Source organism: Panthera leo, chromosome A1, assembly GCF_018350215.1.
Source record: "Panthera leo isolate Ple1 chromosome A1, P.leo_Ple1_pat1.1, whole genome shotgun sequence".
Classification (NCBI taxonomy): Eukaryota; Metazoa; Chordata; class Mammalia; order Carnivora; family Felidae; genus Panthera; species Panthera leo.
Window position 1 is genome coordinate 70,175,178 of NC_056679.1, and position 17,005 is coordinate 70,192,182.

Here is a 17,005-nt window from a genome sequence, read left to right on the forward strand (position 1 = left end):
TAAAGATGGATTCTGTAAGATCCCTATAGCAAACACAAGAAAAATATGCAGTGAGATATTGCTAAAAAAATAAATTAATTAATTAATTAAAATGAAGTACTAAAAACTATTGTTTTAACACAAAAGAAAAATAGGAAAGGAGAAACAACAAAAAACAGATGAGACAAATAGAAACCAAATAGCAAAATCCAACTATATATCAAAGTAAGTACATTAAGTATGAAGAGTTCAACACTCTAATCAAAAGGCAGAAATGGTCAGACTGGAATTAAAAGTCAGAAACTGCTATATACAACCTACAGAACACACTGTAAACACACACACACACACAAAGGTTGAAAGTCAAATGATAAAGATATATCATGGAAACAGAAAGCTGAAATGCCACATTCATATCAGACAAAGTAGGTTGCTATAGGAGTATTACTAAAAACAAAAAGGGATACTTTGTTATGATAAGGGTCAATTATATGTGTGCCTAATAACAGTTTCCAAATACATACAAGACATTAAAAGGGAAATAAAGGGAGAAATAGACAAACTCACAATCATGGTTGAGGCTTTGAATCGAAAAAGCAAACATTTTAAATTTTTTATTTAATTCAAATCTCACAGTTCTAATTTGGTCAATTATTTTCTTATTTTGTTATGTTTATAACATCACATTGCTATCTTCAGCAAAATCAATGCAATACAGCCCCATTTTCTGTTTTCCTTCCTACCCAGATCTTTAGAAAAGGCATTTCTAATTCCTTGCCTCCAATCCATTATATGTTTTTGCCATAACACTTCCTATCTCTTTCCTTGTTAAAAAAAAATTATACACACACACACACACACACACACACACACACACACACACGGATAGTGCTACCCCCACAACTCCCCTCTTCCCCATCCTGCTGTAGAAGAAGCCACTCTCCATGGTTCTGTACTTACTATATGTGTCCATAAATTGCCTATACTATTATTTTAATTTTGAAATCATGGGGAAAGATGGCTACAATGTATGATACATTTAAAAAATATATTAAGGGGAGTCTGGGTGGCTCAGTCGGTTAAGCATCCGACTTTGGCTCAGGTCATGATCTCACGGTTCATGGTTCAAGCCTCACGTCAAGCGGTGTGCTGACAGCTCAGAGCCCAGAGCCTGCTTCCGGTTCTGTGTCTCACTTTCTCTCTGCCCCTCCCCTGCTCACACGCTTTCTCTTTTTCTCAAAAGTAAATAAATATTAAAATTAATTAATTAATTTAAAGAATAAATTAAATAAAAAATATATGAACACACATACACCCAATTTATTTTAACTGCTGTTTAGTGATCCCTTGGATGAATAAGCCGGTCTTTTACCATTCATCTCCTGGAGACACTTTGTTTCATTTCTTAACTGTTAAATACAGCACTGCAGTAGAGCATTCCCTGAGGCAAGCCTTCAGCTCAGCTCAGGTCTGGTCACAGCCACATTGCTCTCCAGAGAGCTTGAACCACCATTTTACTTGTCCTCAGGACTGTGAGGGTTGTCAGGTCTCCTCGTCCTCACCAAAACTTGATCCCAGATTTTTCCCATTTTTTTCCAAATTATTATAATAGTTAACATTGCATTTCCCTAAAAACAAGTGAGAATAAAATCTTTTCATGTGTTTGTTGCCCTTGTGAACTTCCTCTTCTGAAATTGCCTGTTCACCTGCTTTTTAAGTTTGGTTGATTGTCTTTTTCTGATAAAAGTATAGAGACTCTTTATTTTGAATACTACCTTTGTTGATTGACTTCGAGGATTCTGAGTACTTTCCTTAGGCTCTTGTCCCTTCACTTCATTTATGGTGACTTTTTGGCACACTGTAGCTTTTGAATTGTAAACTAAAATGTTTTCTTTTATAGTTTGTGCTCTCTGATCCATATTTAAAAATCCTTCCCCATCCCAGTGTCAAAAAGATGTGCCTTCCATATTTTGTGCAGAGAGATTTAAAGTACGGTGAATTATCTGTTTCCTTAATGCATTGGGAGTTGATGCATGGTGTTGGAGAGAGGGGGTCTGTTTTGTCTTTATCCCCGTGTTGAGTTCAGCTGGTCTTTCCCTCCACTTACCCTTTCCTGCTGTGTACCACATGCCCTTACCATAAGGGACTCCAGAGTCTCCTTCTGTGCTCTTGTTCCTTAGGTAGATTGGGTAGCTCTACATAAAGACCATATTATTTTAGTTATTCCACCTTTAGATCAGATCTTAAAATCTGGTAAGCCTTATTATGTCTCTTTAAAATTACTTTGGCCATTCTGGATCCTTTCTTTTTTATTTTAAAATATGTTTTTTTATATATATATAAATATGGCATATATATATATATATATATATGGCATATATATATATATATATATATATATATATATATATATATGGCATACTAAATGTGCCTAAACCATAAATGTCATGAAACCAACAAATCAGTGTAAAGTGAACACACCTGAGACCCATGCATGCTGGAGTCCTAGCAGCCTCTGAAGCCTCTTGGTGCCCCTCCCTCCTGTGACTCCTCTCCTAGGACATATGGTCATCACCCTCATGCTCCCTTCCTGGTTTTCCCACTTTATTTATATATAGTTCAGATCAATCCATTTACAAAAGTGGAATCATATAATGTATACATTTTTTTGTCTGCATTGTTTCTCCCAACATTATGTTTTTAACACTTAACCTTTAAATATTCCAAATGCATTTTAGAGTTGTTATTTAAGTTCCAACAAAAAACCCTAGTAAGATTTTATTTTGGGGACACTTGGGTGGCTCAGTCAGTTAAGCGTCTGACTCTTGATTTCTGCTGAGGTCGTGATCTCACGGTTTGTGTGATCGAGCCCCACGTGGGGCATCATGTGCTAACAGCAAGGAGCCTGCTTGGGATGCTCTCTCTCCCTCTCTCTCTGCCCTTCCCTCCTCATGCTGCTCTTTCAGTGTCTCAAAATGAATAAATAAACTTTAAAAAAAAAGATTTTATTTCAAACTATATTGAATTTATATCTTAATTTGGTGAAAATTAGTATATTAACAATTTGGTAAATTCCTATTCATGGATATGATGCCTTTATTTATTACTAGGGTTTTTTTTTATGTGCCTTTTTATAGTTTTTTAGTTTTCTTTATAACAGTTTGCTGTTCTGCAGAGAGTTCATTGTTTCTCCTTTCTAGGCTGTCTATATTTTATCTCCAGTTATTTTTAAGGACTTCTTTCTTTGTTTCACTACAGTGAATCTAGAGATCAATTTCCTTTTGTTGTCCTTCTTGAACATTTCCAATCTGAGATTTGTATTCTTTATTAATTCTGGAAAACTCTTTTAACTATTATCTCTTGAAGTAGAGTCCCCCTCTCCCTGCACCCGCTCTGTTGTCTTCTTCTGGGCCCTCTGCGAGGACCTGTCTCCTCTGTGTGGAATCTCATGGGTAGAACCCCAGGCCTCCCCTCTGGGCTTGCTCTGCCCACTTTAGAGTCTCTTTGATTCATGCCCCACAGAGCTCTTACCTTCTCCCTGTGGAGGAGAGTGGGCACGAGCCACACTGAGGCGGGGGGGGGGGGGGGGGGTAGGGGTGGCATGCACCATGCTGGGTGGGGGCAGGAGGCCAGACCGCTTCTCCCACAGAGTGAAGTAGTGCCCCATTTCACCCCCGCCTGCCTCTGATCCCTGAGCCTGTCTGAGCTCTGAGCCACCTTGCCAGCATTTGGATTTACCTTTTTTCCCCATATGCCAAGGTATTTTATAATTCCTCAATGTGTTTTCCATTTGGTTTAGTGTAGTTCAGGATTACAGATGCTTTCTAGTTTCACTGAACGTGGAATTTGTTTGTTTTCATTTTCTATGTTGTTCTGTACCGTTGTTGAGAAAAGTGACATGGAAATTATTTGAAACCAGAGCTCCTCTACCTTCACTCTTCCCTCTACTCCAGTCTGTCTTTGGCTCCTACCACTGCACCACAGCTGTTCCTAGAAGGTTATCAGACGCCTCCATTTTGCCAAGTCCAGCGGTCATTTTCCTCCCCGTCCTACTTGAACGTGGCGGAGCTGTGTGGTTCATCACCAGCTGTTCCCAGCCTAAAACACTGTTCTCTTTGCTTCAGTGATGCTGAGCCCTCCTGGTTTTCCTCCTGTCCCCTGAAAGCCCTTCTCAGATCACGTCACTCACTTCTCCTACTCTGTCCATCCACAGAATGTTGCTGGGTTGAATCCTAAGTCCTCTTCGCCCTTTTGTTCGTCCCGCACCCTTGCTGTTATCTCATCTAGTCCCATTGCTTTAACCGCTGTCAGTGCCTGTGACCTCTAAATCTTTAGCTGTGCTAAGTTTCCCCCCTAAGTTCCAGGTCTGTCTAACTGCCCGGTCGATATCACCACTAAGATTTCTAATAGACGTTCCCAGGCTCACTCCTGCATCACATTTGCTGTTTTCACTGCCTGAAGTGTTCTTCCTCCAGTTCTTCGAATCACTGGCATCCCATTATCCTGAAGATATTTGCTCAAATGTCACTTTCTCCAAAGCTTCCCTGACATCTGACCTAAAGATGGTCCCTTCTCCAAGCCACTTTATTTTGTCTCCTTCACAGAACGTATCTGGAATTGTTGTTTGCTCATTTACTGTGTGTTCTCCATGTTGGCCACTGTTACCTCCTTGAGAGTACGATCTTGTGTACCTTGTCTTCTGCTGTCCCCTGAGTGCCTAGAACAGTGCCTGGTGTATACTAGATGCTCAACAAGTCTTGCCTACTTGATTTAAATTTTATTAAGAAAATATTAAAGTGTACTTTTCTCCTATTAGCATATTATCAGTTATGTTCTAATTTGGTGTGAATAATCTCTTACCCTAAGAATCAAATTCACAGAATATTTTTTTCACTAAAATTTTTTTAATATGTACTTATTTTTGACAGAGAGAAACAGAGCACGAGCAGGGGAGGGACAGAGAGAGAGGGAGACAGAATTTGAAGCAGGTTCCAGGCTCTGAGCTGTCAGCACAGAGCCCAACGTGGGGTTGAACTCACAAACTATGAAATCATGACCTGAGCCGTAGTTGGACACTTCACCGACTGAGTTGTCCAGGAGCCCCTAAAGATTTTTTTTTTTTTTTTACAAAGGAATTGCCATACTCACTTAACCTAGAAAACCAAGAGTCTTTAGACATCTGTTACCATATGAATTACCTTAAAGATACGAGTTTTGTAGGCTTGGCTGTAAATAGAATTATTAATTACTAACTATTGGCGAGGATTTTAAAACTAGAAAAATCAGTACTTGAAAAATGTACTAGAACACTATGTAAATTTTAAATTGTCTTTATTTTCTGATAATTTTTTTAATTTTATTTTAAAGAACACGCAGAAGCTGGGGAGACGGATAGAGAGAAAGGAAGGGAGAGAGAGAGAGAGAGGAAAGAGAGAATCTTAAGCAGGCTCCATGCTCAGCACTGAGCTTCATGCGGGCACCCGATCCCATGACCCTAGGATCATGACCTGAGCCAAAATGAAGAGTTAGACGCTCAACCAACTGAACCACCAGCCGCCCCTATTTTCTGATCAATGTATTACATGGCTGGATTACACCCTTAAAGTTGTTTTCTGCCAGTGTCTCTCTTTGATGGCCATCTGCCAATAAGAGTAACCACAGTGCTAGTATAGTGTGAAAGTGTTTTGATAACCAGGTCTTATATAGCTTCTTTTTTTTAAAAGAAAATATTGCTTTTTAAATATTTTACCAGTACTTTGAGTGTTACGTGGTTAGAATTTTGCTGTCTCTTCTAGCTTTAAAAAAACAAATTTGTTTACTGAATAAATTTTTGTTGATTTGTACTGCTTATCATTCAGCAACTTGGTAGGATTTTGGTTATCACCTGACACTGCTAAAATGATGAAAAATACGATCTGAAATACCTTGTGGTTATTGATTTCTGTGTTAAATATGTTCTTTAACATTGTTACAGTGAAACAACCCAGCTGGACTTTCCTCTTTCAGATATCAGGCATCTGCTACAACAGCAAAATGTTTCAAGTTCACCGGGTTCTCTACGTTCCCAGCTGGATGGCAAAGTTCTTTTCCCGGACACTTGAGCCCATCTTCTCATCTTCAGAACCCACGGCCGAAGCCAGAGTCGGAATGGGGGCCACAGTGGACATCCAGAGACAGCAGACGATGGAGTTGCTGGACCGGCAGCTGATGCTGTCTCAGTTTGCCCAAGTGAGAAGACAGAGGCAGCAGGTGAGCGACAAGATAGGGATCCGCAGAAGCTCTCAGAGGCCTGGGTATGCTTGCCTCTATGGCTGTGTGTGCAGGAGAGAGGATATTTCAGTCCTGCAGGTCAAAGTGTGGATAATTTGACGTTTTCCCAGGTGGGATGTAGGTCTCTGATAGTGGCTATTCTCGGGGTTTTTTAAAGGTAAAAAAATAAATGGCAGCTGAAAGACTGGTCAAACTGGACATTCTTGTTCCACTTCTATTAGATAAACGTTATTTCTTAGAGAAACACCAACCTAGTTAACAAGACGTGATATTTATCTGTTCTTATGATCTTGTAAAAGCCACAATGTCTTCCTGTTAAAGTGCTTATTATCATGTGCTCTGGGGTGAAGAGCACATTTAAAACTTCTTGATTTTCCTTGGTTGAAATGGAGAGAAGACGGAGGTAAGAAAATTTCAGGGGAACAACCAGTGAATCAAATAAATGCTGTTTTTGTAGGCTTGGTATCAATCATCAGGGAATATTGAGCATTTATCTACAAACACTGCTGTATTCAAACACTCTCTTAGCACACTTGTCTTCCAAGGGTTACTATCTATCAGCCAAAACCTCATACCTGATCTTTCTTCGCCATTCTGTGAGCCAGCGCAGTGAGTGGGCTCTTCATTTCTTGTCTCCATCTTTACCATCTGGGGTATGAGAGAGGATACTGTTCTCTCCTGCCATCTCTCTAGCTCCTGCCTTCCCTGGGTGTGAGAATTAGGTCTGCAGGCCTCACACTGGTCTGGAGAAGTGAGATCGAGTGTGGCATCTGGTGTCCCATTGGAGATGTCAGTCCCAAAGTCTGTATCTGGGGTAGAAGAAGGGGCCCCTTATTAACAGGCTGAGTCCACTGGTGAAAGAGGGAAGCACAGGTTGTTCTCCAGAGATGTATTTGAACTTGAGATGACTCTGAAGCATACAACAAAGATACCTGCGATGTATCTGTGTGCTAAATGCGGAGAACAGACCTCCCTCTTAGAGAGGTCAGAGCTGGAGGTATAGATCTGGAGTCAGCTCTGTAGGGTCGAGAGATGAAAGCAAGGTGCTAGATGAGTTCTTTAATTGAATTACGTCCACGATGAACATAGGCTATAGACGAAGCTTTGTATGTAGCAAGAGGAGGAGCTGGATCCTTCAAGGAAACAGAAGGAAGAATGAAAAGTATGGGAACTAAGAATAATCAGTGTCCCAAAAATGAAGTCATTGTGAGTATAAATATGTTCCAGGCAGAACGGGCAGAGCTGTGAGGGAGAGAAAGACATAGGGTACCATTCTGAGGGTACGATTCTGAGGTTTCTGGCTTAGGTGATGGGATATAATAGATTGATGACAGCACCATTTCACCAACATCTGAAGAGCAGATTTGGGGGAAATAGATTGACTGAGGTGCCTTCAGTATGCCTGGACTCCCTGTCAGGTAGCTGTGGACCTTGTACTCATGAGCAAGCCGGGGAAGTTACATTGCTCAGCTGGGCATCCCCAGGCACATTTTTGTGCATGAAGTTTCTCAGATAACATTGTCAGGATCGGCATCTTTTGGGGAAGGGGTGGCGAAGGACACAGGGTGGCTGAACAGCAGTTATGAAGAGGGTCTGAGCCAGCCTTACAGAGAGCTGTGGAACAGAGAGAACCCCAGATCCGGCCCAGGAGCTGAACCATGGAACCTCCACCGGTCAGTCACTGGGTACAGATTGCAGGTCTCGGGCCAACTGGCTGTCAGATGTACACCATCCACAGAGGGGGCATCCCTGGAGAGGTGTCAGCTGCCGGCACCCCCACAGCAGCAGGAAGGTGGAGCCTTCAGTCCTGGGGGAGGTGCGGCTCGGCGGGGGGGGGGGACCAAAGTATCCACCCCCGGTGCCGTTTGCATCCTCCTGGTTCACGTAATAAGTTCTCAGAGCGGCTCTTCCCAGATTCCAGCGATGCTCTTTTCCCAGGAGAAACCTTCAAGAGGAGTGTTAGCAGGACATACTTCACCCCCTTCTGCTGCAGCTGGTCTCCAGGCCACACTGGTCATCGTCTCCCTCCACTACTTCCCATTCCACTCTCAGCTGAAAGGCACACTTGAAGTGACATGGAGCCTCATCCCAGTGGGGTCTGAGTCCCTGTCACCATGCCTTTCTCGGGCTGTGTCTGCTGCCCTTGTCTATCTATTTACTGTAAACCTCGGGGCAAGGGAGTACCAAGTGATGTCCTAGTGCAGCACCTGGTGCTGCACATATTTTTCCCTCCTACTTTTTGTCCCCCTGTCTGTGCCTTTTCCTGAGGATTAGGGCTAATTAATCCTGCCATGGTGGTGATCTATTTCCTTGCCTGCTGGTCTTTTGGCACACAAGCCCAGAATGACTGGGCCACAGCTGTAACTCCAGATGTAATGGCCTCTTACTGTGTCCCTGGTGGAAGCATTCCACTCCTGGGCGGCACATTCTCTAAACCCACTGAGTCTAGAGTTTCAGGGGCAGGAAGCCGGATTCCCAAGTGGGTCACTGGGTAAGAGGGTAATCAGGGTCCCATCCCCTCCTGTCTCTTATTTCCAAGATCCAACTGTTGGGGATGCAGCCCCGGATAGCAGTTGTTGATTTAGGGTCTGCTGTCCTTGTGGGGCATCCTCTCCAAACTGGCATTTCACTTACACCTTCAACTGGCTGTCTCATTGATCTGGCAAGGTGGCAGCTCCCAGGTCATATGATACGTGAGGGTCACTACATCCCGTGGTCTTTCTGCTGCTGTGCATACTTTGTTGTAAGTGGCCTTGTGGTCTGATGTGATGTTAGTTGGAACCCTGGTCAGTAGATGAAACTTCTGTAAACCCCACAGTTAGTGATGGTGGTTGACAGAAAAGGCAGACAGACCTATAACCTGAATATGTGTCGATTTCAGTTAAGATTTGCTGCCTTTGGGGCGCCTGGGTGGCTCAGTCAGTTAAGCGGCCGACTTCGGCTCAGGTCATGATCTCGCGATCCGTGAGTTCGAGCCCCGCGTCAGGCTCTGTGCTGACAGCTCAGAGCCTGGAGCCTGTTTCGGATTCTGTGTCTCCCTCTCTCTGACCCTCCCCTGTTCATGCTCTGTCTCTCCCTGTCTCAAAAATAAATAAAACGTTAAAAAAAAATTAAAAAAAAAAAAAGATTTGCTGCCTTTATTATAGTTGCTCAGGCTGCCATAACCGAGTACCACAGACTAAGTGGTTTAAACAACAGAAAATTTTTTTTCTTATTCTGGAAACTAGAAGTCCAAGGACAAGGTGCTGGAAGTTTGGTATTTGGAGAGGATTCTCCCTGGCTTGCAGATGGCAACCTTCCTATTCTGTCCTCATGTGGCCTTGCCCCAGAGTATGCGTGCTCCTGGCATCTCTTCTTATGAGGACATGAGTCCTGTTGGATCCGGGTCCCACCCTTAGGACCTCATTTAACCTTAATTACCTCTGTAAAAGCCCTGTCTCCAAATACAGTCACATGGGGGGTTAGGAACTTCAACTATGAATTTGGGGGTGGGCACATTCCAGAGAGAAGGGCCCGGTGCAGTCAGTCTCGCACCGACTTGCTTCTTCTCGAGGGATGGTGTATGAGGGCTCAGTGTTGGTGTCTGTTGCCGTCAGTAGCTGGTTCACCCTTGAAGCGAGACAGGGCCTCTATCTCTGCCCTCATGGCCTCTGTGTCCACGTGCCAACCCTGGGGTGGCCGGTGATAGAGGCTGGCTCATGTCTGTTGGCTGAGTCACTCTGTCCCCCTCTTCTGTGGTGGAGGTTTCTGATAGATAAGACTTCAGCATTATTTTGGAATGTTTGTTTCAGTGTATTCATTTTTATTTCTTTTGCCTTGTTCTGTCATATTTCCTCTCACTGCCTGGCAGTGGCTTAGTTCTCTCTGTCACCCACCCCCTGTGGGCCTCACTTGGCTCTGGGGTTAGAGTCGGTCGGTCATTACTGGAAACTCTGAGCAAGACTGGTGGGTACTCTGTGGGCACAAGCGAAGTGAAAAACATGTCCTTTCCCTTAACGAATTTGTGATCAACTTCAGGGAGCTTGGGCAGACAGACTGAATGAGATAAAACCCGGGAACAACGGTACACTGGCCTGAGTTCCCGGAGCGGTAAGGTGTCTGAGAAGAAGTGCCGTCAGTGCAGCCTGAGACTGTGTGGGTTCAGGGACTGGAAGGATCGGCAGGACTGGGTGGGCTGACACGAGGCAGATTATCCCCTGAGCAGAGGACCAGCATGCACATGATAGAGGCCCCTTGACTGAGGCGTGGAGGGCACATAGTGAGAAATGGGAAGTCATGCTGCACCTGTAATGGAGGGAGGGCTGTTTACACCTGACAGCAGATTTGGGTTTTGACATAGGAGGCTGTGAAAAGCAGTTTAGCTGGTAGTAAAGGTAGACAGTGTTCTAGAAAAATCCATCTTCTTGCAGTGTGTATGGTGGAAGGGAGAAAGGGGAGAGCAGGGAGGAGGAGACAGATAGGAGGCCATCTTGAAATTCAGCTCTGTGAGCGCCACGGCCAGGATGAGGGTAGTCTCCTCATTGAGCTCCTCTGACTCCCTCTTGTTGCCTGAGGCTCAGTCATCCCAGTAGGGGACCCCCAGTCCCTCCAGTCCACCCCAGTAAGCTCCAGCTCAGATCTAGATTAGGATCTAGATCTTCTCTCCTGGGCTCCACACCTAAACCTCCCACCGCCTACTGGGCATCTCCACTCACATGCTCCACAGGCACCTGATGCCTTCCATTTCTTTGCTGAACTGGCTTCTCCTCCTCACTCCTTCCCCTCACAGAGAGCACCATCACCTGCCCAAAGACCTGAGCCAGGACATCTGGCTTCACCCGAGAGAAGGAAAGCTGTCACTCCCTCTCTGCATCCCACCTGGAGTCTTGCCACGATCACCTCCCTGTCCCCACCCAGCCCCCGCCCCACTCGTTCCCCAGAGTGATCTCTTTGATGCCACCAATCTGACCACCAATCTGACCGTTTTGCTCCACCCAACTCCTTCTGAAGCTCTTTATGGCTTTTAAGGTCATTAACACTCATTATCCAGAGCCCTTCCATGGCCTCCCCCGGCCCCACACGCAGCCTTAGGGTAACCTTGCTCAGCTGCTTGCAGTGTGTCAGAGCCCCGCTGTTTCTCACTGCCTGCCTTCACTTCTGCCCCTCGCTCTGCCTACAACAGACATCCCCACGCCAGCTTCCCCACCCCAGCACACACACAAGGTCTGCCTGCCTAACTCCTTTTACCCCCGTGTCCCTTGCAGATATCACCTTCTCTGGGAAACCTGTTGAGCCTCCCCTGTCGGCTCTGATTATCCTCTCTCTGTTCCTACAGCCTCTGGGTGTCTCTTTCATGGCACTCAACCTCACTCTTGGGTGACTTCCCTGTCTCTATCAGTAGTGTGTCTCAGGGGTGGGTGGAGACTTTTTCTTTGTATCTCCAGTATGTGAATAATGCTTGGCACATGTTGGGAACTCACATATTTAGGGAATTAATGACTAAATATGTGTATAATCAGTATTTACAGAATTAATGTACTGAGGCCAGCTGAATACAGGTGAATTAGTCAGGGTTGGAAAGTATACAAATAACCTCTAAGAGGACAAGTGTGAAGCAAACCATTAAAGACACCCTGACACAGGGTGTCTGGGTGGCTCAGTCGGTTAAGCATCCAACTCTTGATTTTGGCTCAGGTCCTGGTCTCGTGTTTCGTTAGTTTGAGCCCTGGATGGGGCTCTGCTGACAGCTCAGAGCCTGCCTGGGATTCTCTCTCCCTGTCCCTCCACCCCTCCTAGGCTTGTGTGTGTGCTCTCTCTCTCAAAAAATAAAATAAACTTTAAACACATAAATAAATAAAAATGTGACTCACTTACTAAAAAAAAAAAGATATCCTGAGATCCACGTGCCCAGAGCACAGAGAGGAGAGGAAGAAGGAAAGCATTTCCAGGGAGGTGAGGAGAAAACCAGAGAGAAGACAGTGTTTGAGGGGTCATGGGAGAGCGGATGTTCAGATTCAGGTGCCACCCACCCCCACCCCTGCAAATTAAAAGCCAAGCAGAGGGGCATCTGGGTGGCTCAGTCAGTTGAGCATCCAACTTCAGCTCAGGCCATGATCTCACGGTCTGTGGGTTCAAGCCCCACATCAGGCTCTGTGCTGACAGCTCAGAGCCTGGAGCCTGCTTCAGATTCTGTGTCTTCCTCTCTCTCTGTGTCCCTCCCCCACTCGTGCTCTCTTTCTCCCAAAAATAAACTTTTTTTTTTTAATTTTTTTAAAAATCCAAGCAGAGATAGGAGAAAAAGACCACGAGACTCAGAAAGAATTGGTTCACTTTTGAAAGGAGTGTCCTTGGGAATGCAGCACAGAGCAGCCACCTGTGGATTGGAGAAACAGCATCCCTTCCGTCTGATCCACTGGCCTAATTCCGGGACACGGCTGTGGTCATCACAGCTCCATTCACCCAAGTTTACACCACTGAAAACGCTTTTAGAATGCTCCGTAGCGTCTACAGATTGCACGGCTCTAAAGGACAACGAACAGTGGGGAGACTGTAGACCTTGCTTCATCTAAAGATTGAGACCCGAGCACTCAGGGGGTCAGTGTGTAGTGTCCTTACGTCCTTACGATGTGATCTTTCTGGACCCTGCCATGGTGGTTACTGCCAAAAAGCCCCTGGATGATGGTCTCGAGGACTTGTAGCTGTGATTGCTGAGTTCACCACATGGTAAGGCCCCAGTCCTTCCTTGTGGTTCTCCTTGCCCCCCACACCATAGCCTTCCCACTTCTGCGTGCGTCCGTGTGGGCCAGGGTGTTAGGTCCGCCGTGACTCCACTCTCAGATTCTCTCCTCTCCCCCTGCGCCACAGAGGCGCTGGCCGTGTGGCTGGTGACAGCTCCTAGTCATTTTGGTACCTGCAGCTGCAGATCATTTTTCCATTCGGGGCCATCACATAACTTTTCACAAGTCTGTCTTTTATTCATTCATCCAATAGTAGGGTGAATTCTTGAAGGCCAGGAGCTGTGTGTTTTACGTACTTTTGTCTCTCTTGGTGCTACTGGAGCGTGTAGCCCCGAGGGACTAAAGGACACTCCTCTGACCCTTAAGAGGTCTGCAGCTCCACCAGGAGAGGGTAGATGACTCAGTCCCAGGTGCTGAGCTACTGCTGGAGTTTGTATGCAGCAAAGCGAGAGTCCTGACCTCCCTGTGTGACTGAGGGAATCTTGAAGACGCCCACTTTCAGGTAGGTGTTTCAGGCCCAGGGAACCTTGTGAGAAATCAGAGGGGCTCAAAACAGCTGGGGGAGCAAAAAGCAATTGCATTTGCCTGAGCACAGGTTTCCCTAAGAGGCAGTGAAAGGTGAGGTTGGGAAGAACGCAGAGGCCGGGAGAGAGGGGGTCTTGGGCCACACGAAAAGTTATTTTTCCTTTTGTTCTAGAAGTAATGAGTCCGTGAAGCCTTTTAAGCAGGAGAGCAGGTTAGGGGTTTTTTTGTTTTGTTTTTGTTTTTGTTTTTAATGTTTATGTTTGAGAGGGAGAGAGAGAGAGTGCGAGTAGGGCAGGGGCAGAGAGAGGAAGACATGGAATCCGAAGCAGGCTCCAGGCTCCAAGCTGTCGGCACAGAGCCCGACTCGGGACTCCAACTCACAAACCGCGAGACCATGACCTGAGCCAAAGTCGGACGCTCAACTGAGCCACCCAGGCGCCCCTAGGTTTGTTTTTAAGGAGGATTATTTGGGCCAAAATCTGAGCGATCAGTGGAAAAGGTCATGCTGGAGGAAGAAGACCAGCGGGGAGGTGATGAGGACTCTGTGTTTTCAGGGTATTCATGGTGGCAAAACAGAGCAGCCTCACTGAATGCTAGTGAATGGCCACAGTCAAGCTTTACAGGGCCTCTGTGCGTTCACACCTCCAGGGAAGTCACTGAAATCCCTACAGTCATGAGCATCTGAACAGGGTTGCTGCACGTGTCCCCATGGCTTTTGGGCTTATCGTTCCCTCTCTGCAGTCATGAGAGAAGAAACCCATGTGCTCACAATAGAAAATCCTCGGAATGTAAATGAAGCAGCAAGGAATTTGCAGTTAAGGGATCAGCCCTGGGTGACAGGAAGCTCTGTACACTATCTACCTAATAGCGTTGTCATGAGAATAAAGTAATTTCTACAAAATTACTTCATGTACCAGAAAGATCTATCAGATATTAGTTGTTATGATCTTATTCATTGGACCTCTGCTTTCTGGCTCTCAGGAAGTTTGGAGAGAGAGTTCTGATTCAGCAGCTAAGCTGATAGTTCCAACTCTTAAAAACTTGGAACCTTTAGAACAAGAGTCAGTAGGCCATGGCCCCTGGGCCAAACCCAACGCTAAGAATGGTTTTTGCATTTTCACTGGTTCTGTAAGTACCTGCATAGTGTCTTCAGTTTTGCCTCTGGGTCTTCAAAGCCTAAAACATTTACTGTCTGACCTGTCATTAAAAGCAAACAAACAAACAGACAAAAAACTTTGCCAGCCCACTGCTCTAGAAGATTACGTAGCCAATAGCTTTCAAAGCAAAGTTTTACCAAGAAGTCTTCATTCTGTCTGGATCTTGATCGTCTGTTATTTGTGTGACCACCGTTTTCTCTCTTGGCTGATGATGATAATGCCATTATATGCCACAATGTAAACTTGGTGATTGAACTTTCCAGAAGGTACCTCTGTAAAATCTCCATTTCCCTTAGAAGCAGAGTTAAGGTGAGGCCCGCTATGAATGCATCATGCTTGGTGGAAGCCAAGTGGGAGTTTTGTCAGCAACACAATGGAGTCAGTCAGTTGGCACTAATTTCTTCATTAGCTCTTCACTTCTTTTGGCTTCCAGTGTTTCCTGGATGATTAGCACCTCTGTTTTCAGTAACAAGCAGTCTGTTTGACCTGCAAGGAGAGAAGATGTTGGTGCCTACAGCAGCTCCGCATTATTCACTCATGCGTTTCAGTTATTTTCGTGGTGTTCAGTTAAACTGAACTAGATACATTCTCTCACCCTTGCTTAGTTACCTTTTGTGGCTGTGAAGATTGTTTCTCTCGTTATCCACCCCAGCGACAGTTGTTAGGCAACATCTAACATATGCGTTATTATGACTCATATCTGCCTTGTAAATCATGGTAGTTTCTATCATTAATCAAGTATTTTTAATTTAGTAAAATATATTTAGTTTATTAAAAGTGCCCTCAAGTTCTCAATGTGTTTTTTAAGTTTTAATAGCTTCATGGAGGTCAACTTCACATACATTATGATTCATCTACTTAAAGTATACAATTCAGTGATTTTTAGTATATGCACAGAGTTGTACAACCATCACCACATTCAAGTTGAGACCATTTTTTTTACCCCAAAAAGAAACTGCCCAGTAGAAGTCACTTGCCAATCTTCCCATATCCCTAGGCCTAGGCATATTTGGTAGTCTGTTCTCTATAGATTTGCCTATTCTGGGAGTGCCTGACTCGGTCAGTCAGTAGAACATGAGACTCTTGATCTCAGGGTCATGAGTTCAAGCCCCATGTTGGGGGCAGAGTTTACTTAATAAAAAAAAAAAAAATTGCCTATTCTGGACAGTTCATACACTATCTGGTGCTTTGTGACCAGCTCATCCATATTGCAGTATGCATGCTTGATGTATTTAAATAGCAGGACCCATCTAGTAGACCTTTATGCTGGCAGGTGCCATCCCATCGAATGAGTTTCTGTCATCGCCCCTTCATCTGGCTGGGTCTCTAAGCTTCTTACTCATCTCTTGGCCCCACCAGCACTACAGTTTCCATTAACACTTACTTTCCACAAAATATATTTAGTAGTCCAGCCAGGCTCTGGGGAGTGTCACAGTGACCAAGACAGCATGATCCTTCCTCTCCCTGAGCTGAGAGTAGAACAAAGACAATTATAATAAAATGTCATGAGCACTCTTATAGGAGAAGCACCTAGCCTCACCTGTGGGGGTTAAATAGTTTCTGGAGGAGGAACATTCTGCATGGAGCCCTGAAAACTATATACCTGTACCTTCACATGTGTGTGAGAATGTGTGTGTGTGTGTGTGTGTATGCAGCTGAGGGGTCCACCTTGAATCCAGAGGGAGCAAGTTCTCAGCCTAGATGAACCCAGGCCACTTTAAAGACAGCATGTGGCATACTTCTCAGCACTTTTCCTTTTTAGCTTTGCTCTTTCACTTTTTGGTGCAATTTGATTTAAAAACCATTCTTGTAAGGTTGCTGTGCTGCCTTGTCAACCAAGCAATCTAATCAGTTAGAGCTAGTTCTTTTATGACTTTTTTCTTTTATGAGTATGAAGTGTACAGCATCAGGTGTAGGATAAGTTACTAGGGCTTAGCTGATAAAAATCTGCAAATTAAATGAAAATTAGGTGCAAGAACTCTATTTTCAAGTGAAATTAAAGCTAAGCTGTTGATGTCAATCTGTACCTCCTTGCAGAAACTGCTGTCACGGTTTTGGTGTTCTTCTAGCTGATCACACTGACCGTTTTGACAAAATTCAGAAGAGAAAGATAGGATCAAGCCAAATTCTAATCCCTTTCCAAGACTGACTCATTAAGTGACCTCGAGAAAATCATTTCTATTTTCCATTCTGCCTTGTGTCTTCATGAGAAAGAAGAATGTGGGACAGTCTCATGATGACATACTCAGTATTTTGGAGAGGCAGAAGGTATCAGCAATCCTAGTCTTTTTTATAACCAATCACTTTTTCAGACCACAAATGAATTTAGAGATGAACCCTGAAGCAGACATAATGTTA

The 17,005-nt window shown here is 44.6% G+C and overlaps 1 protein-coding gene across 2 annotated transcripts in view; it reads left to right on the plus strand.

Moving 5' to 3' along the window:
* UBAC2 (UBA domain containing 2) overlaps positions 1–17,005 on the plus strand; it is a 180,629-nt gene that overhangs the window by 138,942 nt on the left and 24,682 nt on the right. For both annotated transcript variants that reach the window (XM_042929630.1, XM_042929639.1), the window contains one exon: positions 5,986–6,228. In XM_042929630.1, coding sequence (XP_042785564.1) covers positions 5,986–6,228 — 243 coding nt within the window. The remainder of the gene's footprint in view (positions 1–5,985; positions 6,229–17,005) is intronic.